This window comes from Bactrocera latifrons, unplaced genomic scaffold, assembly GCF_001853355.1.
Source record: "Bactrocera latifrons isolate USDA-ARS-PBARC rearing strain unplaced genomic scaffold, ASM185335v1 scaffold_212, whole genome shotgun sequence".
NCBI lineage: Eukaryota > Metazoa > Arthropoda > Insecta > Diptera > Tephritidae > Bactrocera > Bactrocera latifrons.
Window position 1 is genome coordinate 425,788 of NW_017535653.1, and position 27,388 is coordinate 453,175.

General features: G+C 37.7%; 1 protein-coding gene across 1 annotated transcript in view; it reads left to right on the forward strand.

Moving 5' to 3' along the window:
• Window positions 1–3,936: 3,936 nt before the first annotated feature.
• The window catches only part of LOC108968378 (anaphase-promoting complex subunit 2), a gene marked incomplete at its 3' end in the record, with an annotated part of 118,293 nt that continues 94,841 nt past the window's right edge, over window positions 3,937–27,388 (forward strand). The window contains 3 exon segments of the mRNA XM_018932377.1: window positions 3,937–4,090; window positions 4,160–4,610; window positions 24,133–24,374. Of these exon segments, the coding sequence (XP_018787922.1) occupies window positions 4,031–4,090; window positions 4,160–4,610; window positions 24,133–24,374 (753 nt within the window).

The following is a 27,388-nucleotide window of genomic DNA, read 5'->3' on the forward strand; positions in this document are numbered from 1 at the left end:
CATTTTTTTTAAGTTTTGATTCACACACTCCCATAATTCTCTAATTGGAGCGAGTTTATCTCTTGACTTTCGGAGAGACCTAATATTTATATCATCAAACCTTAGGAATCGGAGCAAAGAAACAAATCTGTTTTTTCCCATTGCAGCACGGAATGGGGACCACACCACCCTGTTTATTAACACCTAAAGTTAATAGTAGTCCTATAAATGCTTGCATTTCAATTTTGTCAGTTCTTTTCCATTGTTTTTGTGAAACCAACTAGTAATAAAATGCACTGCAGTTAGCGCTCACAAATTAAAAAATTCAGTTATTAAAATTTCCAGAATTTAGAATCTCGCCTATTACACACGGCAACTTTTGTTGCGGCAACTCTTAGTTTATAGGCGAGTGGGCGACGAGGGGAGGAGAATCTTTCTTTCGTAATACATAGTTGCATTTGCGTATATATTTTTTGAAATTAATATTTTCAATATATTTAAAAAATTTAATTTCATCTTTCGGTAAGTAATTTGCAAATATGTATACAAATATACATAATATAATATAAATATTTTAGAAAATGGAGTATGAGGAGTGTGAAGGTAATGGGCGACAGCAAAAGAGAATCGCCCGAGAATTAGCAACTTTTGTTGCCTCGTGTAATAGTCGACAATCAAAGTTTGCAATACATTTTTGTTTTTGTTGCTATCGATAATTGAGCTATTATTTTGTTTGTGAAAAATAAATCTAAAAAGGGGAATCCCCATTTTTTTTATCTTATTCGCTATTCGTTGGTTTTCCGTCGGTTTCCTTCGGTTCTATTGTTGCTCCGATTATCTTTCAAATTCAAATCAGAGTTGTAATTGCCTCCAATCTTCCATATGGTGCAAAATAGTTATGCATGAGGAACCCTCCTTCATTCGAAATCTTACTGTGTCCATTACTGTGTTAGACACATGTGGGTTGATATGCTACAATTTTGGTATACTGTTTATCAATTTTAAACTATTCATGTAAAACCTGTTTTAATTAGACGTTTCGGTTCTTAAAACCTTGCGGATAAAATAGATTCAATTACTTTTAGCCGAAAATAAATACTTTAGCTTTTATAAGAAGATCAAGTTAAAAGTGTGTCCGCCAGACACTTGTTGGTTGTTAAGGGTTAAATTAAAGTCACCCAGAACACAGATATTATTCTCTTTCATATTATTAATACCAGCGAAGAAATATTATTTGCGTGCAACTTATACAACTCAAGAGGACTATTAGGAGGGATGTATCAGACTGCAATGAACAGAGCGTCATTGATACAAATACATAGTTGGTCCAGAATAGAATCATCATTATCAAGCATAATTAAACGAGGGCGATATTTGCGATGAACTGCTAGGAGAACACCACCCCCTTTTAAACAGCCAGTTTTTTCATGATCTCTGTCCTTACGGAAGACATAGTAGAGATTTGAGTCAAAATATTCACTATCAAAGTAGCTGAATTCAGCCAAGTCTCAGCAATAACGATAATATCGAAGTCCAAATGTGAAGCAAAGTTGCGAATAATATTTGATTTACACCTAATACCCGATAAATTTTGGTAGTACACCTTAAGACAAGAGCCAGTTGAGGAATGTGCAGAAAACTCACGAGTAAAATCGTCATTAAAAGGCGCATCATCTAATCTAACAGTGCCCTTTGGAAAAAACTTGAAGTGACGCAACTTAATGCCAGAAGGCTTCTCTCTTATGGAGAAGAGAAAACGGTATTAAAAAAGATGGGGACACACCTAACTTAAAGTTTATACTCTTAAGATTATTAATATCAGTATCTTTCKTAATTAATTTATAACATAAAAGATGCTCTTTCCCAACATTAGCATGTTTAACAACAAAAGATATAATATCCTCTTCAGTGACTGAGTTCTTAAAGGCAGACAAGGGAATCCATTTCTTAAGTATGACGACATCGAGATCACAATTGGCATTAACACCAACCACAGTTGAAGCAGTCTTAAGATTATTAATATCAGTATCTTTCGTAATTAATTTATAACATAAAAGATGCTCTTTCCCAACATTAGCATGTTTAACAACAAAAGATATAATATCCTCTTCAGTGACTGAGTTCTTAAAGGCAGACAAGTGAATCCATTTCTTAAGTATGACGACATCGAGATCACAGTTGGCATTAACACCAATCACAGTTGAAGCAGTTGGAGGTTTTTTTGTTCCTAGTGTTCACTTTTAACTTCAAATTTCCATTAGCAATAATTGAAGTAGAAGAGTTAACAGAATCATCAACGGTAGCTGATTGAGCAGCATTGACAGCGACAGAGGGGCGATCTTGTTTAGCAGCAACTGTTGGATTGTTTCTGCCTTTCGAGTGAGTGTTGATATTCCTAGCTACAGCGTCAGCAAATGTATTGGTATAATTAACAGCATTGGGAACAGCAGCAGGTCGAGCTGCAGAAGCACAGTAATCCACGCCGACAGCAATGTGCGGAGCTGTGATTGTACTATTATCAGCAGCAACAGAAAAAGTGGAGCAACCAGCACACGGAGCGGTAGTTGAAGCTGCAGAGAATGCTTTCGGTGTAGCGGGAGCGTGATACTTCACACTCACATTATCAGCAGAAACAGCAGTGTTAGACGGAGAAGCATTTATATCAACAGCAGTCGCTGCAGTGAGAGTGGCGGAAGCAGTAGAGAGAGCATTCGAAACTGGTGCAGAGAACTTGCCGTTATCGGACAATTTTTTTGTACAATGCAGATCTCTGATTTAAGTTCGTTAAGCTTAACGGTTAACGAATTTCTATCATCACATAGTTGTTCTATTAAAGTGAGCGCCTTCGATTGTTCACTTCTCAGTGAACTTTCTTCAAACACCAGAGAATTAAGAAACTCATTTACCTTCTTTGGATTGTTAGGCTTCAACAAAGGTCCAGATAATTCGTTATTTGATTGTTCAGCGTTTTGTTGTTGCGAATTTAAGATATCAGAACAATGAACATTACGCACTGATGGCGACGCAGGCGGCGAACGAATGGAATTTTTCCGAGCTACCGCTCACACTTTATAATAAAAAGCATTTTTGGATTTCAGCAAAAAATCCATATCAGCCTGTGATAAATTCATATACGTCAAGTGGAAGAATTGATTACATTTATGGCAGCTGATCTTGGGCTGAGCGCGATCAATCCTATGACCGCAAACACACGGCATTAATATAGAATAAATAATAGAACGCGGAGCAGAGAAAGTTTGCCATATATTGTAAGCAATAAACTGTCACTTTATCAGTTTGACAGCGCAGTTTTCATTTCTATGAATATTTCGAAGAGGCAACATATCCCATGTGCGCATATGCCGACGGTATTTTCATTTCGGTAATATGAAATTAGGGGAGCGGGTATTAAGACGGTTGAGTTTTATTATAAAAATAAAGTACATTTTCAATATAACATTTTTCCAAAAAATTAATATTTAGATAAATATTGTTAATTTACAGAAAAATTAAGCAAATTTGGTTGGAAATGAGCGAAGTCTTAAATTTAATAAACATATTCAAGCATAAATCAAAATATTATTGCTCATTTTAAATTTATTATTTTAAATGATATATAAAATTTATGCCGCAATTATTATATAGTAGTCCAAAAGTTTGACTTCTTATTTTTCACAGAAATACATTTGAGAAAAAGGGGATCTTTCTCTTCTTTTAATATCTTGTTTTTCCCAGAAATACATGTAAAGACCTCAAAACATGCGCTACGTCAGCTACCTACCTGACGGCATTTCGCAATGTGATAAAATAACTTTTTCAAGAGCTCAAAGCATTCGCTTTATCAGCTCGAACCTACCTTCTCTACGCCTTTGCGCAAATAATTATGTTATGATAACAAATGCCCAACCACAGGTTTGGCAATGGCAATAGCAATAGATTTGACACTTAGTATGACATAAATTTTATTCTGCCGAGATGCCCCGTAAGGATGTGCGCAATAGAAACAATATATTTGTTTACATTTCTTAAAAACTGTTTTTAAAATAAAGTAATGGATATTGAGTTGCTATGGTTTGAAATTTCTCGCAGCTTTCCGATATTAAGTGGAAATGTAAGTGTAACGAACAGAAGAATTGATAACATGAATATATGTAGATATTTCCCAAATCTTACTTAATAGGTTGCAATCACATATTCTGATGATGATAGCCATCACCAATTGTGCAAGGATATCATATCGCTTGGGTTAAGTGACGCCCTGAGAGAAATAGTTTTTTCAGAAATTCAGTCTGCCGTTCGTGACAAAATTGTGCCTTTGTTTTGGTCAAATTTTCCAATAGGATTGGGGGTTACTGAACAAACAGTTGAATCTCAATTTCTGATGTTTCATCAATTTGCCTCGGCTGTTGACAATCTTCAAAAAAATGTTAGTTGCTTAGAAATATTTATAGAGCGAGTAAATAAATTGGATCCTCGGCAAAATAATGATAGTAGGAAATTACATGCAATATTATTGAAAACATTACTTGGACAAATGCCAACTGGTTTTAATGAAGTCGTGTCTGCTTTTTACTGCGTTGCTTTTCAGATCTATATTCAGATGTACATTAATCCAACTGCTGTGTTAACGGGTGAGTATAGTTAATCTGAAGTTTACACACATACCAAAAATAAGTTGATTCATTTGTTTTTAATTACCAATTGTAATTACTTTTGATATATGTATTAGATCTATTGGGTAAATTTTACAATAGATAGTTCCGATCGACGATCTGAATGTACCTTTGCAAAGAGACACGTTACATAAAAGCAGTCGTTCTTGCTGAATTATGAAAGCGCATTTTCACTTTCTCTTACAGGTAAAGATCTCCACATTCCTTCCTTTTTCTCCAAACATAGTTTGAGGTTATCGCTTAGTTTCTGCTGATCGGGGAAAAAACTCAGCGTCGAATAAAACTTGCGTTGCAGGATTCAATGGGTTTGTGGTTACAATCTTTTTCAAATTACCAACATTCCCGGTGTATGTTTTATCACCAGCGGAAATCTGCGCAAGATTTGCTATTCGCTTTACTACCTTAGGTGGAAATAATACATTCTTTAAGAGTACTGTACCTCCAACTTAGTTGTGAACATCTCCCGCACTTCTTCTCGTCTCGTTAGTCAACTGTTTCTCTTTATCTTTTTCCCGCATATCCTTATCTTTCTCTTCTGAGTCTTACATTTCCCAGGTCCTGAATGCAGGAAATTTTGTCTCTTATTACTCTGTTAAACATTAGTTCTGTCGGTGGAGCGCCCGGGGTACCATGCCCAGTAACATTGTACATCAAAACGAACTTCTGAATTTCCTCCTTGTAGTTGTTGTTTTCATGAGCTATCTTGAAACGTTTCAATAGGGACCTGTTAATTTTTTTTTACTTCGCCGCGCCTGTTTTGTCGCGTAGTCATTAGCCGAATGCCGTTGGTATTTCAAAAACTTTTAAACTTAACGCTTATGAATTGCCTTCCATTGTCAGACGTTAGTGTCTCTGGAAATCCCAATTTTGAAAATTTCTCTTCCGTTTCATCAATAATGGTTTTCGATGTTATCGACTTAATCATTTTGAACTCCATATTAGGTAAATGACCCAAAAAATCTGTTGCTAAGCACTGACAGGTTTCATTCGGGAAAGGGAGCCTCTCCATCGGAGCTGGTTTCGGTGGCATTGACACTATAAGGCATTGACACAAGGGCACCAAACTTTGGAGCGTAACATGTGCAAGGCCCAGAATTATTTCTCGCAGCTTACGTGGCTAATTTAATTCCAAGTAATAGAATATCAACTATGGACAGCTCCAAACGAAATGGATAATATGGGCTTGACATATTCGTTTTCTACGAGTCCTTATTTAGACACGTCATTGCATCTTGTATCTCTTTGTTTAATATAGACGATTTCGGTATCAAAGTGGACACTACTCGAAAAATATGCTGCTTTCCGGCACAATCATGTGGATTAGAGTTTTGTTTTTTGTTTTTACAAAGTCTTGATAGCGAATCCGCAATATTTTCCTACCCTGGTTTATATATCACTCGGAAACGATATGACTGTAACCTTAGCAACCATCTTTCGATCCTCGCTGGAGGTTGTTGTTGTTGTTGTTGTTGTTGTAGCGGCAGAATTCTGCAGAACAACAACAACATCCTCGCTGGGGGTCGTAAGGTTGGCTTAAATATGGCTTCTAGTGGCTTCTGATCGGTTATTAAATCAAAATGTAGCCCTGACAAATAATAATAAAATTTTTCTACAGCCCACACCATGGTCAGACGTTCTTTTTCGGTTTGTATCTCTTTTTCTCCGGTGAGAGACTCTTGCTGGCAAATTAAATGATTCGCGACGTATTTGCCTTATCAAATTGCACTAATACGCCACCCAGGGTCATCGGACTAGCACTTGCGATTAAACACGTTTTGTCCTGGGGGTTAAAGTATGAGAGTTTTGGTACCGCGGCAATTTTCGCCTTTATTCCTTGGAATACCGGCTGCCTGCTCTTTGCCTCAAACCGTACCACCCCCGTATCTCTTCGTCTCCAGCGTTTTCTATCCGGTTCTTCTACTTTGAAGTTGGGCTTCCGTAACCTTGTGCGAAATTTGCGATAAAAATGTCCAATTCTATCGCATTTCATATTTCTGGCGGGACTCTCCATACTTCATTACATTTTCACGATGTACTCTTTTACCACATCTTCCATCTTTTGTTGATGCAGCTTGGATTACCTTGGGGTGTCATAGACTGTGTTTGTTTGTTGACTTGTTCAAAAATACTACATGTTTTGATAACTTCATTCAAAGTTAGTTCGGTTGCAAGTAACCTTTAAAAAGTCCGTAAAGCAATCTCCTTCCATTCATTTTTCCATTTATTTAAATTTCTCGATTATCATTAAATTTCCCATGCTTTTTTATTTTTTTGGAATATTTCACTCCATTTGCAAATTTCAAATTCAATTTTTTTTTAATTTTTCAATTCCTTTAAAAAAAATGTATTTGCATCTTGAAATTTCCAATTTAATTTTCAGATAACGTTGAATGAAATTTTCTTCTTACATTTCCCTACCAGCATATTCAACCAAAATACCTGTTTTTTTGTAGGAGGAAGCATCGAAAGCGAAGGAAGTTCCATCCGCTAAACCTAACCTACTCCCAACTTAAGACTCTCCCACGGAACCACCAGATAACGTATTACTTCATGGAAGTGAAAAGACATTTTACGTCTCCTCAATAGCACGGACGGACTGACGCCTACTCTGCTGTAACTGTCTTAATGTAGTCATGATGGAAGTAGCCGCTTCGCGAACAGCTATCCACTTTTCAGAGGACTGACACATAAAAGCAGTCAAGTTTTCCACCGTTAGGTTACCACCTAGTGCAATTTCTAACTTTTCCCTTATGTTTCGAAACCGAGGATAATGGAAAAACACGTGTTCAGAGTCTTCTATGGCACACATCGAAAAATACGAACTGACGTCATTTTGAACTTTGTACAGGTACTCCGAACCACCCATGTCCGTTAATATTGGGGTCAGGTGGAAATCCAGGTCCCCATGTCTACTTATCCACGTATAGTCAGGTATAAGTCTGTGGGTTCACCGTCCTTTAGTTGAGGTTTGCCACCGTTGCTGCCATATAGTTATGCTCCACTTTCTCTCTTTTCTCTTTTGGATTTCTGTAATTGGCGCTGATAGCTCATATAACCTCGTGAGCTCGTCACCCTGGACGTCTATGGGCGGCATACTAGGTAGTACTTCAGATGCTTCGCTGGAAATWGTTCGGAAAGCACTTGTTACTCTTATTGCTGTGAGTCTATGCACTGCATTTATTGGTTTGGCATATGCTTTTATGTTTAGTGCCTGTATCCATACAGGAGCTGCATATAATATAACTGAGCTCATAGCTTTTGCGATTAGAAGTCGGCGGCTGGAGCGCACACAGCCTCTATTTGCCATCATTCTTGATAAGGCGTTATACATCTTATTTACTTAATTTGCTATGTTTGTCAAGTGCTGCTTGAAATTCAGCTTGTAGTCCAATATTACCCCTAAATACTTCTGCGGTTGTGAAATAATCACGCACTCTCTTATAGTGAGAGTTTTTTTCCCTCAATTTTCTTGGTGCTTATGAGCAATAAATCTGTTTTATGCTCAGCAAATTCCAAACTCTTGGAAGAAAACCATTGGCGTAGACCATTTATGCATTCATTACATTTATTTTGATCATCTATAAGATCGTCCGCGTATGCGATTAGCCTAACGTTTGTAGGCTGTAGAGTTCTTAGCACCCCATCATAACCTAGATTCCATATAGGGCTTCCAATATATTTTTCCATTTAGCAGAGTTGAATGCATTTTTCACATCCAGGGTGATCAGCGCACAATATTTTTTTTTACCACCTTTCCATCTTTTGCCACTTACTGCTCTTTTCGCAGTGTCGACAACTTCTTTCAGTGCATCGATAGTGGACCTCTGTTTTCTGAGGCCGTATTGTCTTTCTTATTATGCTGTCGTACACTTTTCCCATTGTGTCGAGCATACACAGAGGTCGATACGAGGAGGGTTCATCTGGTGGTTTTTCTGGCTTTTGAGGTTAAAGTCAGGCGCTGGACTTCCCAGGGATCGGGGAACATCCCTTCTTTTATGCATGCGTTGTACATTTTTGCAAAAAGAGTGGGCTTCGAAATTATGGCTACCTTTAAAGCTCTGTTTCGTATTCCGTCGATACCAGGCGCTTTGGCTATGGCCTCTTCTGTAACCAGTAGGGATGATTCAGTAGCTTCGTTTCGTTTATCTGCGTTAGTAATCGATTCGTGCGTCGGAAATAATGCCTCGACGATTTTCTTCATGAACGGAGCACATTTGGGTTGCTGCCGTTTGTTTTTGAATTTCGACATACAGATTTTATAAGCAGTCCCCCAGGGGTCTATATTCGCTTCTCCACAGATTTTTTCAAAACAGTTTCTTTTGCTACGGATTATAGCTGACTTTAAGAGCTCTTTGTGTCTTTTAAAAGCTTCTTTAAGACGGGTTTCGTTTCCATCGCTTTGATTACGTTGTAGGCGACGTCGAGTTGCATGACAGAGCTTTCTCAGCGTGGCAATTTCTTCATTCCACCAGTATACAGGTCTTCGCTTATTGTGACATTTCGTCCTTCGCATTGTAACGTCGCGTGCTGCCATCAGTTACTTTCGGAGTGCGGTTACTAAGTGGACGCCGCCTTCGCCTGATGCTATTGCTGCACTCCAGGCTGTCTCAAAAACGTCAGTATGAAAATCTGTTTGCTTTCAGCTTCTTTTAATTGTAGTGTTAATGCGTGAGGGTTCCTGGGCCCGAGAGAACGAAACTTCTGCAATGATTGCCATGTGATCACTATATGTAAAAATGTCTGCCACCTCCCACTTAATGTGTCTGCTAAGTGCATCATTTGCAAACATCAGGTCTACTATAGAGCCTTTATTTCCTTTTTGATAGGTATTTTTGGTGTCACTATTAATCATCGTGGGGTTGGTTTGACTCAGAAATCCTAGAAGCAGGCGCCCACGATGGTTTGAACATCTGCTACCCCAAGCAGTAGACCATGCATTAAACTCAACTGCCATTATTATCGGCGATTTGCATTGGCTTTCTAAAGATAATTCAAGAAGGAAGTCTTCAAATTCTCTAATGGATGCGCTGGGACGGGCATATTAGCTTACGAAATATATTCCTCCTATTTGCGACCATGTGAAACCATTTTTTGCTTCCCTGCAGCAAGATGTGAATGATTGTCCGTTGCAGGGCCTTATTGCAGCTTTTCCACTTATATCTGTGATCCAAGTACTTTCCTAACGTTGGCAGTATTGCTCACTCAGTAAGGCGACATCAATGTTGCTTTCTATTATGGTTTGTTGCAGCAGTGCTTGTGCCGTGGCGCAGTGATTTAAGTTCCACTGCAAAATTCTCATTTTTTCGTTGTCTTTAGCAAGTCGTGATCAGAACAGAGTGCTCCCCTTTGCACAGCATGCAATTTGGTGTATTAGTGCATACATTTGATACATGTCTCGTGTGAAAAGAGAGGACCTGTAGATAACACTGCTACATTAACGCGCCATGTGGCCTGGATGGAAACAGCTGTAACAACGGGAAACAGGCGAGTACTCCTAGAGGCGACAGATCGACCACTCGGTCTTTACTTTACCTATTTTAAGGACAGTCTTAGCGTCTTGAGCCCGCCGGCATATAAGGGCTATTTGAGTGCCGCTTCTTGTCTTCCGTATATTTTTGATATTTGCTGGCCCTATATTCTGAAAACCGGGGGTGGTTACCTCGTCCAGGTCGTTGCACATTATAGTGACGTTATGCGTTTTTGGCTGTATTACAGCCATTTCTCCAATCACTCCCTCTGGAGCGCTCTCGCAGGAGTCGGCTCTCTTGTCTGCTTGGGGTTTTAATTTTAGGAGCAGGTCTCCTTTTATCGTTTTACTAATGTGCCTTACGTTTGTCCCCAGTTCCTCAAAGCCACTATCGCATTTAATTTTTTGAGAATGTCCGCATATGATCCTCCGTCCTTTTTGGTTATAATAATGGCGTCTGCTTTCGTACGAGTTCGTTCGTCCACCCATTTCTCGGATGCGGGCTTATCGAGAGAACTGTCTTTCGGTACAATCTTAATGATCTCACTATTTGAAACCTTCGCTTTATCGTTCGCGTTTTTTGGTTGGAGGTAAGTAACCTGAAAATTCTCGTACCCTCTTTGGCGTATGCTTCTCTCGGGGGTTAGGGGATTATTGCGATGCTTTCCCTACCATAGGTTTTTTCTGCGGATTCTCTGGATTTTCAGCCTTGTCGTACAGGCTTGTTATGCAGCTTACAAGGTCTCGCATAGCTTGATTAATATGCCTCTGCCCAGACATCATAGTTTCCAGCTCCTTGATTTTTATGCCCAGTTTGCAAAAAATATTACCACTTTCACCGTTCTGCATTTGCTCATCTTTTCCGCACTTGTTTTGTGGGTCGGCGTTCTCACAACTTTTTATCGGTCCAGCAGCGGTGGTCTCCTCATTTTTACCTTTTGGACTCGTTCTCTATATCTTCGAATTCCTCCGAAAAGGATTCTCTGGTGTATTTCCCAACTATTTTCAGAGGCCATATCTCTGCCAGAAAATAATTGGGAACACCTGTCAGTGGGTATGTTCAGTCCTTTGTCCTAAAACCTTAGTTGCTATTTTAATGGCTGGCAATGCCGTAACCAAAGGCAAAGCGAAGAAGGAGAAACAGCTGATCGAACAAAACAAAACGGCAGATTAAATTAAGTTCACGTTTTGTTTCGCTGTTATATGGGGAAAAGTAAGTATTTTTTATGTAAATTTACCACGAAAAAGGGCAAGTAAGTAAAAATAAAGTTTTTACGACAAATAATAATTTACTTATCTATTTGCTAGGTTCAATATTCAAATTGAAAGGTCCAGTCTTCCGGTAAGTCGTTACCTAAACTAAGGCACTTTCACTAATTATAATTATGTGATTTCTCAAAAATGTTCAGCGACTACAAAGAAACCTGTCTACTCCCTTCAAACTCACAATGTATGTAAAAAAAAAATCACTAAATACCTGTATCTGTACGTTTGTGTATGCGCTTAGCGTTGCTATTCCCATTTGATCCTGGGATTTCACGTAATATTATTATAATTCATATTCATAACTAATAATTATAATATTAACTATCGAGCTTCCCGTCCGGCATCAAATACAGGGTGACTGATGAATATTGACGTTAAGAAACTCAAAATTTTTTTTTTTCAAGTATATGGAATTCATTTTTCTATTATTCATGTTAAAGCTCATTTAATTTTATTAAATATAGCTTAATTAGTTTTAAAAATAATGGAATTTAAATGGCCCCCTGCTCGTTGATGCATGTGCGGCATCTTACCAAAAAGTTGTTCATTACTGCTTAGAGAATTGAGACAGGAATAGGCGCAATTGTTTCTCGAATGGATTGCCTTAGTTCATTCAAATTTGTTAGTTTTGCTTTGTAGACTTTCTGCTTGCAATAGCCCCACAAGAAAAAGTCAGGTGCAATATGGTCAGGCGACCTGGGTGGCCAACGGAATGTGGAGTTTCTGGATATCAGCTTATTGGGAAATTTTCGTCGCAATTCTGTCATAACMRGTTGGGCTATGTGAGGAGCTGTACCATCTTGCTGAAACCACACAGAGTTGAAAGRAATTCTCATTCGGCGTAATTCTGGATAGAAAAACTCTCTCAACATGCTCAAGTAACGGTCTCCAGTAACCGTAACGGTGTGACCGTTTTCTTCGAAGAAGTAAGGCCCGACAATGCAGCGTGATGAAACTGCACAGCACACTGTGACACGAAGTGGATGCAATTCCGTCTCATGGAGTATCTGTGGGTTGGAAGCACTCCATATTCAACAATTTTGTTTGTTTATGTTGCCGTTAAAAATTCCAAGAGAATCGGCAAGTCTGCAGCGCTCAGTTTGTTGGCCATGAGAATTTTATATGGGAATAAGTCCAAATCTTTGTGCATAATTGACTGTAATGACTGTCTGCTTACACCCATTTGAGCAGATAAGCTTCTTGTCGAAACACGTGGATTGTTTTGTATGGYAGCAGCTACATCAGCGATTGTTTCCTCCGTTCGAACTGAAGAGTTTCGATGGTAAGGTCTTCTGTTGACTGTCCCATGCTCGGAAAAATTGTTTACAAGTCTCATTATGGTCCATCTGCTCGGAGGATTGCCCCCAAACGTGCGCCTATACTCCCTTTGAACCGAAACTACGGACTCCAGTGCGTGATAGTCTGCCGTTACAACAACAACAACAACAACTCCAGTGTGTGATATCGGCGGACAATCCAAATTCGTGTTTCAGTGTCCCAGTTATCCATTTTTGTTAAATGTAAAAGTCAATCTGCAAAAAAAAAAAAAAAATTAACCAGATTCATTAAATAGAAAAAAAGTTATTTAATTTTTTTGGTAGCGGCTTTCATCAGCCACCCTGTATATTTGTAATATAATAGATGCTTACAGAACTGGGAAATCCCTTACAGATTCGTTCGAGTCATTCATTAATTTATCATAACAGTGCGCCGTTTTGTCCTCATGAGCAAATCAATTCATGTGAGCACTGATAACAGCAAAAGCAATAACATGTATGACAATTTTCATTCCAAGCATTGTTTCATACTGGCAGAAAAGACAAAAGGGCCAACTACGGACACAGGTTCTACATTACTGGAATTGACCCCGATTTCAACTGACTAAAGACTATAAAGACCTTTTGGATCGGTAAGTGTCGCAGAAGAAGCTAGGCCCAGGTTATATAAAATTGTCCACAAAAATATAGGAGTGATCACCTGACAGAAACGAATTGTTAATTTTAATTAACAAAAAGGTTTTTTTATTTTTATTTTTGCACAATGTAATTTGCTACAATTTTTTTATTATTTCCAGATTTCATCTAGTTAAACTAAGCATACACAAAATTTTGTATCGCAATTTATATCAAGTAAACTAAAAAAAACGGGGTCAACAAAAGAATTGGAGTATATTATGTAATACGAGGCTGTTCTATAATTTTAATATATAAAGCTTCCAAGGATTCGGATAATATTAAAATAATTAATACACCCAACTCTTTTTATACATGGTTTCTTTTTACACGAATTTGAAGTTACACGGTTGAAAAAAACTATTGCTTTTGGAAAAAATATTTAATCTACTACGGTTTTAAAATCACTGTCTTGTAATGATGTCTGTTTTTACCACACTTAACACCATTGCTGAAATGAACATATGTACATAGTAATAACTGGGGAATCCCCTTATTCCACAACTCTTACCTATCCTTCTCCACCTGGTCCTTCCAACGGAGTGGAGGTCTTCCTCTGCTTCCCCCGGCGGGTACACCGTCGAATACTTTCGGAGCTGGAGTGTTTTCGTCCATTCGGACAACATGACCCAGCCAGTGTACCCGCTATTCTTAATTCGCTGGTCTACGCCAATGTCGTGTTTCTCGTACAGCTCACTTATAGAGTATGGTTTTTGTTCATCGAGAGAGGACTTTACTTCTCAATTGCCTATTTTGTCCGAAGTAGCACCTGTTGGCAAGAGATATTCTGCGTTGGATTTCGAGGTTGACGTTGTTGTTGCTACACAGAGGCGGGTGCGAATCTTGGTTGCACCAAGTTAGTGGTCCGAGTCAATGTTAGGACCTGAGAGTGAACGCACGTTTAGAACACTGAAGACGTGTCTTCCGTCTATCATAACATGATCGATCTGGTTGGTGGTGTTTCGATCCAGAGACAGCCAGGCAGCTTGATGCATTTTTTTATGCTGAAATCTAGAACTACAGATGACCATATTTCGTGCCCCGGGGAAGTCGATCAGCCTCAACCCCCATCTGGGGATGTTTCCTCGTTGAGACTGAATTTACCGACTTTTGCGACAGAGATACATTTCTTTCCTGCCCTGGCGTTAAAATCGCTAAGTACGATTTTGACATCGTGATGGAGGCAGCTCTCATACGTGCGCTCCAAGCGCTCATAGAAGGCAGCTTTGGTCACATCGTCCTTCTCTTCCATAGGATCGAGGGCGCAGATCAGTGATATGCTGAGGAACTTCGCTTTGACGCGGATTATGGCTAGACGTTCATTGACCGAATCCCACACCGAACTTGCGCTCTTTTATATGGCCACTGTAGTAAATGCGACAAGGACCTACTCGTCTCAGCCCTTGTCTCATTTCGTGGACAGCGGTGATGTCAGCCTTTATTTTCACGAAGACATAAACGACTGGGCAGCGGCAGGACTAAGTCGATCGACTGCGATGTCTTGTCGGACTCGATTGACCCTTCGTTTGAGTCTGTTGAGAACTTCCACCTAAAACTTGGTGTTGACGGTTTGCCCAGGAGGAACAACTTCATGGTGGACTTTGCCGTCAAAAAAGACAATGGGCGTCGTTTTCCCTTTGGATTTGCTCATTCTTCGGTCTTCATCACCGACTCCTTCCCGGTCCTCCAAATAGTCCTGGCGCAAGCAAAACACACCATACATATACATATGTACCAACATTGAAAACATTTGTTTTCAAACATAAAACTATGAAAGTAACCAAGTAAAAAGATTAATTAAAAAATTAACATTTACTAAAATTATACAAGTAAGATAAGATACATCTTTATACGACATGAATGACAAATGTATTTACCTATGTACGCGAACTGTCAGTCCTTAGGCACCGGGAGTCGGTGGATGTGCAGCGCGTTTTGAGAGCGCAATAAAGGATAAAATTCAATATTTACTGAATGAATATAAATTTTGCATTTTATTAAAGGTGAACAATTTCCGCGTTGTGTCACACAGTTTGCAATATTTTTAGAGTGAAGAATGCGTACAAATTTTCAATTGTTTAACAAAATATACATACACTTATGCTCACATAATTAATTCACGACAGTAACAGAACGAAAGTTTATTTGAAGCAACTTCTATGGTACCGGAATGAAACTTAATTTTACAAAAAATGGAAGAAATTTTAATTCAGTTCAAAACAGAATACTTATTTTTTATTTAACTTCTAAAATAATAAAAATATTGCGTTCATTCGCTTAGCCCATCCATGTTGTTGTGCTCATATAATTAAGTCACCTAAATAAAAATGTAGTTATTCGAAGTATACGACATTTTTTTTTGCAGTTTTACCTTACCTAAGTCTAATACTTAGTTGGATAACCTTTATTACGTAGCACCTCAGTACATCGCTTAGGCATTGTTTGGACTAAAGTAGCACATTGAGCGGGACTTATGTTGTAACACTCTGCCTGTATTATTTCCCATAAAGAATCTTTGTTGCGGGGTTTTCGTGCAGCTACGGCTCTTTTTATAATCCCCCATAGGTTTTCTATGGGGTTTAGGTCCGGACTTWGAGCTGGCCAATCCAGAATTTTAATATTTCGACTACGTATCCAAGTTTTAACGACCCGCGAGCAGTGTTTGGGGTCGTTATAGTGCTGGAAAATCCAAGCTAACGGTAAGTTGTCCACATAATCACCGTCTAAATTGTTCTCCAGTATTCCTTTGTACATTTCATCTGTAATTTTCCCGTATATTTTAACAATCGGGCCAACGCCTGATGGCGTGAAGCAACCCCATACCACCACCGATGAACCGCCATGTTTCATCGTTTTTTTTTAGTGTATTTGGGATCAAGTTCTTGCAAAGGGGGTCGTCTTACATATGGTTTCCCATCATTACCAAATACCTTAAATTTGGATTCGTCACTACAAACCACCAAATTCCAAAATTTAGAGTCCTTCCAGAGATGGTATTTAGCAAACGCTTTTCGCTTTTCAATATTTTTTTTTGAAACGTTTGGTTTTCGTCTTGCTAAACGGCCATTCAATGAATTTTCTTGTAGTCGTTTTCGTACAGTTTGCGCAGATATTTGTACGCCGTGGTTGGGCCCTAATTTCTGTGGAGGTTAAAAATGGATCAGACATACTTAGCCTTACTAAGGCCCTATTGTCAGAACGGGTAGTCTTTCTTGGCTTTTTACGCGGTAAATTTTCAAAAGTCTTATTTTTTTTATAAAATTGAACAGCGTTATTAATTTTGCTTCGAGAAAATCTTAAAACATCCACAACTTCGGCAATATTTTGATATTTTTGAAAACATTCCCATATGACCCTTCTTTCGCTTGAAGTTGTGCGTGTGTGTGTGTGTTTATTCTTGCCGATGACTACAAATTTTGTTAAAAATAACTTCATTTAGTAAAAAAGAACAATATTGATGTAAATTATGGCGAAAAAATTTTAATTTACCCGTTTCAAACAGAATGACTTAATTATGTGAGCACACTTTTATTGAAAATAAATGGAAAATTCATTTAAACTCTCCCAAACGAAAATACTTGAATGCGCTGTAAATCGGTGGCGTTCCTAGAATAACGGAACTTTTTGCTCGGCCAATATTAGGGAAGTTGCATAAAGAAATATACCTTGTTTTTTACATGTTGTAAAAAAGTACTGAATGACTTAATTATATGAGCACAAGTGTATGTAAAATATTATTATTTAAACAAATTGACCGTAAAAAATATATCAGTTATATGCAGTAGTTTATGAGAACATAATTTTAAAATTTTATCAAACTGTAACATTCAACCTTATTGAAGGTATTTAGCAGAAAAATTTGTTTTGACGAAATATTTAAATCATGGATCAGGCATCTGTTTTCTCACCCAATGAAATACTTATTCTCGAAATCGGTGATTTAGCGAAATTTAAAGTTGTTTGACCCATAAAACTAATTATGACAATGCACAAGGTATGTTCCAAAGTGAACAGGACTTTTTGATTCTAATACCCCAGGTGGCGCCATATATTGTCGGCCGGTGCATTGGAATTTGTTATTCTTATCGATCGTTTGGTGAGAATTTCATGATATTTCATTGATTGGAAGTGAAGTTATTGCGTTTTAAGTGCCATTATGTTTTTGTTATCAGTGAGAAAATTAGCTTCAAACAAAGAGCCAACATTAAATTATGTATTAAAATTGGTAAAACTTTTACTGAAACGTTTCAATTGTCGGAACAATTTTATGGCGATGATTACCTATCCCTATATCCAAATCAGCAGAAATCATCAATAAAATTCGTGGAAATGGAATTGAACATCTCCAAAACATCGATTTATCACATTTTGATCGAGCATTTGGGCTTACGAAAGGTGTGTGCATGGGATGTTCCGCACAAATTGACTGACGACCAAAAATTGCTCAGAATCCAACATTCGAAAGATGCTTGTGATCGATTATTTGACCAAAAATCAAATTTTAACCATTAACCACTCACCGTATTCATCTGATCTAGCACCGTGCGACTTCTTTCTTTTTGGAAAAATGCATTTGCCCATGAAAGGAAAGCGTTGTGCAGACGTAGAGGCCATTCAAAAGGCTTGCACCGGCATACTAGCGGCCATACCGGGCAATGAGCTAAAACACTCGTCCAACATCCTTTTGGAAGCTCTATTAAAGAAAAATGAGACTATTTTGAATAAAATAAATCGATCGTGCCGAAAAACCATATGTTCTGTTTTTTGTTTTAAAGTCCTGTTAACATTGGAACGCACCTTGTATGTGTAGAAATTAAAACTAAGGAATGAAACTCATTTGAAGAAAATTAAAACAACAAAGGCATATAAAGGTAACTAAAGTTATGAAACAACTTCTATTATGTGTTGATAAACTGAATTACTGCATTTGGAGTTATAATTTTCCGTTCGTTTATGAAGCTGGTCAGACACTACCTCTATATTAGCCAAAAGGTGCAGATTCACAGTGGAATGGTAGCAGGGGACATTTAGTATAATTTTTACCATCACCTACAATTTTTTTTTAATCTTCTTCTTCTTTATTGGCGTAGACATCGCTTACGCAGTTATAGTCGAGTTTATTCAGTATACTAAGTGCAGCCAGGTCACTCTCCACCTGATTTCCCCAAAGGAGTGGAGGTCTTCCTCTTCCTCCGCCTACCCCGGCAGGTACTGCGTCAAATACTTTCAGAACTGGGGCGTTTTCATCCATTCGGGCATAGCGGCTATTCTTAATTCGCTGAACTATGTCAAGGTCGTCGTATAACTCATACAGCTCATCGTTCCATTGAATACGATATTTGCCGACGCCGATGCGCAAAAAACCCTAAATCTTCCCCAGAACCTTTATCTCGAAAACTCGTAACGTCGACTCATCAGATGTTGTCATCGTCCATGCCTCTGATCATATAGCAGTGTGACCTATAGGGTTTGGTCTCTGTTCGTCGAGAGAGCGGACTTTATTTCTTAATTGCCTACTCAGTCCAAAGTAGCACCTGTTGGCAAGAGTTATTCTGCGTTGGATTTCGAGGCTGACATTATTGTTAGTGTTGAAATTATCTACGACTTTGAAGTTATGACTGTCAAAAGTGAATCGAGTGCAACGACTGTTTGTTTGATGACAGGAGATATGTCGTTCAATTTGCCACTGTCCATTTGTCGTATCCACGCTGAAGAAAGCATATCTAACGGCGCGGATGTTGAGGCCAATTATATCACTATCATCGGTGTACGTCAGCAGCTGTACACTCTTAATGAAGATTTTACTTGCCCGACCAAGCTTTCCAGCTGGAATTATTTTCTTCACCAATAGATTGAAAAAGTCGCACGATAGAAATTAGCCTTGACAGAAATCTCGTTTGGTATCGAACGGTTCGGAAACGTCTTTCCCGATCCTGACTAAACTTTTAGTATTGTTCAACGTGAGTTTACACAGGCATACCGGCGTAAAGACAGCTCCTTTGCGTCCTGTCAAAAGCAACTTTAAAATCGACGAAAAGGTGGTGTGTATCGATCCTCTTTTCACAGGCCTTTTTCAGAAAACTATTATTAAACATAAACCAATTTTGCACGAAACAAAAAGCAAAAACAAAAAAGAAAAATTGTCAAACAAGCAAAAAATGGCCAACTTTTCAGACTGGTATTAATAGCTGTATACGTAAAACGGAAATTCCAGTTAAATCAGCGGTCAATATCAAAAAATTTCAACCAGGCACGCCAAATGGTGAAAAGCCAGAAATCCTTAATGGCAACAGATTTGCCATACTAAGCAACGGTGCAGACGACGATCGCAGGGTACCACCACAGTCGCACATGACGGTTGATACCTGCACTGACTTATCTTCTGATCACTGTCCTGTACTAATAAAGATATGTGAGTAACCTATATTCGTTGATCCAAAAGTGGGTCAAATTGGCTAAAATATAAAAAAAAGTGAGGAACCACATTAAGATTGAGCACAAAATAAAAACAGGAAGATATATTGACGAAAGCATAACAGAACTCAATGTTATAATAAACGCAGCTGTCTTAGCAACACTAAACCAAAGCTATAAGCCGATTGGTTTCAGAAAAAATTAGAAATTGAAAAGCTTGTAAATGAAAAAAGGCGTACAAGACGAGAATGACAGATAAATCACTCCGCTTCCACTCAGCTTCAATTGAAATCACCTGTACGTACAGTCTGTCAAGTAAGAGCGTGGTCGTGCTAATTTATAAAAAACTTATTTTATGAAACTTTCATATTTATATATACATTGTACACATTAGAAACAATGATACAATTTGGTCAATAATGTGTCCGGTATTGACTGGCGTCGATAATTGCCTGGCATCTCCGAGGCATATTTTCTACTAATTTGACGGTGTCTTCTAGTGGCAAGGCTCTAAAGATCCGACGAATATCGTAAGACAACTGCTTCAAAGTGTATGTGCGTCTTCCACAGACGCTTCTGTTTAATATATGGCTCGATGAGGACATTCATCAGTAAAAATGACATTTTCAAAATCTCAGTTAATATTCTCATGCGAGTCGCTTTGTCACAAGTTTTTCAGTCAACAGAGGCTTCGTCATTGTGGTGCGCCATTTGAGATCATGAGTACGAAGAAGGGGTTCGGAAAGTTTCATAGGATATATCTAAACCTTTTGCCATTAATTTTGCTTGTCCTTGCCGCATTGTTAAAGCAGAATTTTCGCGAAAACAGATTCACTATTCTTTATTCACTTTTCCTATTGAGCCACGTTCTGGCAAGAAGCTTCCCTCTATCGGTTCACGAAGGAATTAGAGCGACATCTTTCGTTAACTGTCGGTAAAGTCGACCACGCTCTTATTTGACAGCCTGCAAATTAAAAAAAGCGCTTAAACGTGAGGAAGATTCAACACTGAAATGTACATAAAGAAGCTGTGTCCAAATTCAAGAAAGCAAAATTCTCTTTTAAAGCCCAAAAGTCCATGACGCCGTCAGTTGGTCCATGACGTCCATGAAGTAGTCCAGCATGACTTTAGGAAACATGGGTGGAAATTGGGCTCAAAGTGACGAGGAAAAAGCTCATTGTTTGGCAAATCACCTAGAAAAGGAATTTCAACCTAATTGCCGAACAGAACAACTCTAATCTGTCCAGCTTACTCGAGTCTTTCAAGACTTCACTTACTGAAATTATTAGAATAATAAAAGAACTTAACCCAAAAAAGTCACCAGAACATGATAATATTACCCCAAAAATGCTAATTGAGTTATATCATATATACAGCAGATCTTCCAACAGCTAATAATGTATTAACATCAACTTTTGCGGATGACAGCTTTAGTGAGCCGTAATAAATGCAACATAATAGCACCAAGAATATTGGCCGAGCACTTAAGGTCTATCGAAGAATGGCGTAGAAATGAACAAAAGTGTAAGCATGTTATGGACCAAAAATGTATCCGGCAATAAGAATTAATATTTTAGTACCCCAAGCGAATGAAGTGACTTGTCTTGGTATTCACCTAGATAGAAGACTTACGTGGAGAAAACATATAACTAGTAAAATAACTTGAATGAAGATGAGAGCTGCAAATTTAAATTGACTTTTAAATAAAAACTAAAAACTTCGCCTAAACAACAGAGTTATCTTACATAGTTCGGTATTATATAGTCGATTTGGAGGTATGGCATTCAACTGTGGGGTACGACCTGTGCAACTAATGTTGATATAAGGCAAAGGTTCCAATCGAAAATGCTTAGAACAATTAGATGTTCACCGTGGTATATGCGTAATGAAAATATCCATAAAGATCTTGKTATTCCYATGGTAAAGAAAGAAAAAGAAGATAACGGAGTTAAATATACATATAATATATCTAAACTCCGAGATCACACAAACCCATTGGCTAATGCTTTGGTACATTCGTGCAAAAAGAAACACACCTTAAAAGAAGAGATATGCCCACCTCCTAAGGATCAACGTATCACCAAAACAGCTCAATCAATTGCTTGAGCTTGTCTAGTTTTTAAATAGATTTAAGATTTTATAATTTATTGTTAGGCTTTCAAAAAAAGCTGATTCAATAAATAAAAATATATTGCAAAAACAAAAAAGAATATTGTACCAAGAAGGTTAGGCATGCTCCTCAACACTTCTTTGCCGCAGTATTTGAATGTCGCCTATTCATCGGCCTGTTTTGTTGTTCTTCAGACAGGTGATTGCTATTCGAAGTTCTTTATGGTTGATTCATCGATTGGCGAATGGGATTCGAATTCTCCTGGCGATATGGTTTCATGCCATTCAGGAGATTGGAGAAGTTTTTCATAAATAATTTTAGTATGCTTTGGGCATCAGTGACTAGGTCACCTTTGGGGTGAGTATGCTCCAGTTTTTTTAACCTTCTGTTAGTCGCGGTATCGTTTTATCGAATTTTCGAGCACCACCTCTGACGGCAACACTGGAGACGTGTCTTCCGTCTATCATAACATGATCGATCTGGTTGGTGGCTTTTCGGTCCGGAGACAGCCAGGTAGCTTGGTAAATTATTCTATGCTGAATTTGTCTGGTACTACTGATAACCCGGCGAAGGCGATCAGCTTCAATACATTTGGAGATGTTTCCTCATGGAAGCTTTACTGACTGTTGTGTCAAAAATATCTTTTTTGGCGACACAGTCTTGCTCTTCCTTCGTGGCGTGATGGTAAATCCGCAATATGTTGATGAACTTCGCTTTGATGCGGATTGTGGCTAGACGTTCATCCACCGGAGTGAGTGACAATACTCGGCGGTTCCCACACGGAACTTTCACTCCTTTATATGGCCACTGCAGTTAATGCCTCAAGGACCTACTCGCTTCAGTCCTTGCCCCGATGTCAGCCTTTGTTGTTACGAGGACATCAACTAGCTGGGCAGCGGAACCTTCCCAATTAGACCGCAAATTCTTACTCCATGCCCTCAACTCGTAATCCTTATTTAGTTTGCCATGGTCGTCATCAAAAGGGGGTTTTTCTTCCGAAGCTGTTGGTAATTTTTTTTGAAGAAGTTTGAAAAGTTTTCTACAAATAAAATTTAAACTAATTTTTATGGCAATAAAACATAGTTTAAGCGAAAGAACTAAAAAAAGGGATTTTTAGAATTCTATAGTGCTAATATCTTTTAAAGATACTCAATTGCCAAAGAGTTTCTGAAACTTGAAAGAGCAAATGGGTCTGGTAGTGAACAAGGACAAGACGAAACATCTCGTATCATCAAATGAACACTCGTCGCACTCGCTACATGGCTCCCACGTCACTGTTGACAGTCTCAACTTCGAAGTCGTAGATAATTTCGTCTATCTTGGGACCAGCATTACCACAAACCACAACTGAGTATGTAATTGAGAAGTAAACTCCTCTCTCGACGAACAAAGATCAAACTGTATAAGTCACTCATCATCCCTGTCATTCTATATGATGCAGAGGCATGGACGATGACAACAACTGATGAGTCGGTGTTACGAGTTTTCGAGGAGGGTTTTGCGGAAGATTTATGGTTCTTTGCGCATTAGCAATGGCGAATATCGCATTCTAAGGAACGATGTACGAGATATGCGACGACATTATCATAGTTCAGCGAATTAAGAGACGGGGCTATGCTCCGAAAGGATGAAACACCGAGAAAAGCAGAGGAAGAGGAAAACATTCTATCTGTTGAAAAAACCAGGTGGAGAAAGGGCAAAGGAGGGTGGGCTTGGTATATCGAATTGGCGCCAAATTGCGAAAAGAGGGAACGAACGTGTGAAAATTTTCACATCCTTATATAACATTAAAAACTAGTCAGAGACTAGTATTTGCAGGCGGACAGACGTATATGGCTAAATCGGCTCAGTTCGTCACGCAAATCATTTATATAAATACTTTATAGTCTCCGATATTACTCAAACGACCGCTCCTGGGAAACCGTTTTAGGTCAATTAAAGACATTTAACCTGAGTCGCCACGCGCATTGAAGGCTATTCCGGTAATTAACTTTAAGAACTGTTTCGAGGATTGAAAAAAACGCTGGCTGAAGTGTCAGTGGCCAGTTTTTTACTTTGAGGAGGACGACATAGATTTTGAAGAATAAATTAAGAATTATAAGATTATGAACAAATTTACATATATGTTCATAGAAGCACGTCGGATATTTTTTAGGTTTTAATAACATTTGAACCTCATATTTTTTGATATACTACATATTAATATTATATTTTCCTTGTTTATTTTTAATTATGTTTTCTACTTTATATTTTATTGTTATTTTCTTTCAGATGCTGAATTAATGATGAATAAAAAAGAATGTTCTGGATGCAAAAATGAAATGAATGGCTGTGAGTGCCAAAGTTTGGATATATTAATAAATAAAACAAATAAGGCGTTACGAGAAATGGAACTTTTAGATGGCATAGCAGGAGAAAGTTTGACATTACTGGTTCAAAAATGCATAAAGGGGCATATTAAAGAAACATGCCATGGAATATTTGACAGAAGTTTTCTGAGGCAGCTTGAAATTGTAAGTAATTTTTATGTTTAATAAGTCCAAGTAAATAATTTTTATTTTCAAACGACATAAACCTAATATAGCATGCATTTACGCTAAACGTGACCGGTGCATAATATTCCTTACTTATGTTAATGTGTACATAAGTAATAGACGATAACTGCACAAACAACTCACCTACCGAACTTTGACAGTTGACTGGATTGGGTAATTTTTGACGTTTTGTAATTGGAATGACTGGAACGGCCAGATTGAAATTATACCATTATATATGTGAACGGATTAATTTATTGCCGCCGTTCAAGATCGCTAATAAACAATTCAAAGCAATGGAAATTAAAGATAATAAAAAAAAGGCTTAATTCACCTTATTCATCTTAGTATAAAAAAGGATATGGTACTTAGAAGTACCGTCGAGCTTGAGGAGCTCATATTTTTCATACTCGGAGAAACAGTTCTTGTTTTCATTGCAGCACAAAAATATTCCGCAGTGTTGACATTTCGAATGCGGCTTTGACTGAATTTTTTCGCAACTTTTTTCCATTTTCTCAACGGTTCTTCAAAAACTGTGCTTCGGAAATTTTCCGGCAAAATATTTGTCTCTTCAATTTCTTCTTCCTGAATTTGATTTAGAACTTCAATAAAAACTGATCTTCATCATTCGGTGAAATCATCACCTCTTCATCTTCATCCTCACTCTCAATATCCGTATTTTGTGCATTATCAATTGGAATTTCTTCCAAAATGGAAGTAATTTGATTTTCTGTTTATAGATATTATATTATCTGTATAAACCAGTATATAAGGAAATCAGTGTTGTGTGTAAAAAACAAGGGCCAAGAGAGCCCGACGGTACTTACAAGTCTCCTTCAGAAAATCAAATATCACTGGTAAACAAAAGAGTTAGACTCCTTTGCATCTTCAATAATAAATGCCAAATTAACAAAACTTTAAGTTTCTCTTTATTTCCTGGAGAAATTTTAAGTATTTTGCAATATATAAGTAGAATAATAAAACACTTTTTTTTACGACCGCACTACGGAAAACACTAACTTGAAATGAGCATAGAGAGCGAAAAATTCACGAATTGTACTTTAAAGTGCCGTTGGTCTGCTTGCAGCAAGACGTTCAGCGATTCTGTTTAAAACAGAAAAATTCGAAGTGGTACTGGAGAGTACCGTCAGACAACAAGGGGTTAACTTTTGACCCTTCAATACCCAATAAAAGGTTTTAAGCTTTTTAGCTTTTAATCAATAAAAGTTTTTAATAATTTTGCATTGAAAATAATACTATGATGCTTCACTTTACAAAACATTTCATCAAATACATTTAAATTTCATAAATTTATTTAATTTTCATTATTTTACCTTTCTTGTAATAGTATTGCACAATGCAACAAATCCCTCCGTTTACATATTTTTCTGGTAAGATTTCAATCTAGCCATTACTCGTTTCCAATTGCTAAACGTCAAAATCAAACTTTGACAGTTGATCGAGTTCAGGAGGTTTTAGCGTTTAGCAATTGTTCTCTCATTTCCAATGAGAAAGGAGTTGGACATCTCTTTATCTCTGGCAGACATTGTACACAATTTAAAGAGCGGAAATTTACTTCATATCGGAATTGTACGGTTGTGTGAAGAAGATAAAAATATTTTGCAGGTTTTAGAGTTTCGCATTAATATTTGTTTTTATTTACCTTTGTATAGTGGGAAATTCTAATCACTGTTAAGGAAAACTTATATAAGTTATACTTGTATCTAAAAATAATTTTATTTAATAAAACAGCTCATTTTAAAACTTCACAATACCTTATGCTTGTTCCTATTCCTCCACTTCCCCCAAATCTAAAAAAGAAGTTAGAAACAGCGAAGAACACATCAAAAAAGTATTGGCCATCATGTTTTTTGCATATTCCTCTTCAAGTTGACTTCCTTTGATCCTATTTGACTTTTGTTAGATATTGCATATTAATGAATAATTAGAGCAGTCGACTTTTTGTAATGTGTTTTGCCTTGACATAAATTGAGCAAAATGGTTCGCGGAAAAGAGATAACCGTTGAAATGTATGTATGTAATGAACCATTACCATTAACCATTGTTGGCGCAGTGGCGAAAGACCCAAACATTTCGGCTGTAACATGGAGTGAAAAAATGCAGGAACAACTGGGGAAAGTATTTAGCTCACATACAGTCCGAAATACCCTGCATAAGGCCGGTTATCATGGTCGTGTACCTCGACGAAACCCACACATTTTAAAAGCTAACAAAAAATGAGGTTGGACTTCGCTAAAGCTCACCTACACCAACTTGAAACTTTTTGGAAAAACGTGATATTTAGCGATGAATCCAAATTCAATTTATTTGCATCGGGTGGGTCTCATGGTTCCACAATTTTTGTCCGCTTATAGGAGTGGACGAATAAAAATTTAACTAAAATGTATATACACATTTCAAATATATAAAATAAATATTTTGGTAGTTTAATTCCAATATTTAATTTTTATTGTGATATGTTTCATAGTTTCAATAGATTCGGGTGTGTAATACATAATTACATATTTATACTTGAGTTTTCAAAAATTCTTTTACCTATTCTTTATTCTGTTTTATAAAACAATTTTCAAGATGACTTTCGAAATTTTGGCGTACTGGAATCTAGTAACGTCGTCATGAATGACTTTGAATAAAGTTCGATGTGCTTATTAAAAATGTTACCGGCACTCACCTTAATTTCCAGTTGGAGCGAACGTGAAAATGGTTGTTTTCGATGCGTGTATGCGCGCGGATGATGAACAAAAAAAGAGGCTCGACCACTGTCGCCAGTCCCTTTTGTTAATTTGGTGCTGGTGTCCTCGTGTGTGGTGTGAAAGGTGTGGTGTAGATAATGATGCGTTGAGTTGTTGTGTGTAGTGTGGGAGGAAAAGATGATGTAGTGTAGTAAACTCCTCATAATTGAATTTATGATTACCAGCCGTTTTCTTTAAATGGGACTTAAAGCTTTTTACTGCTGATTCCCAAAGTSMAYC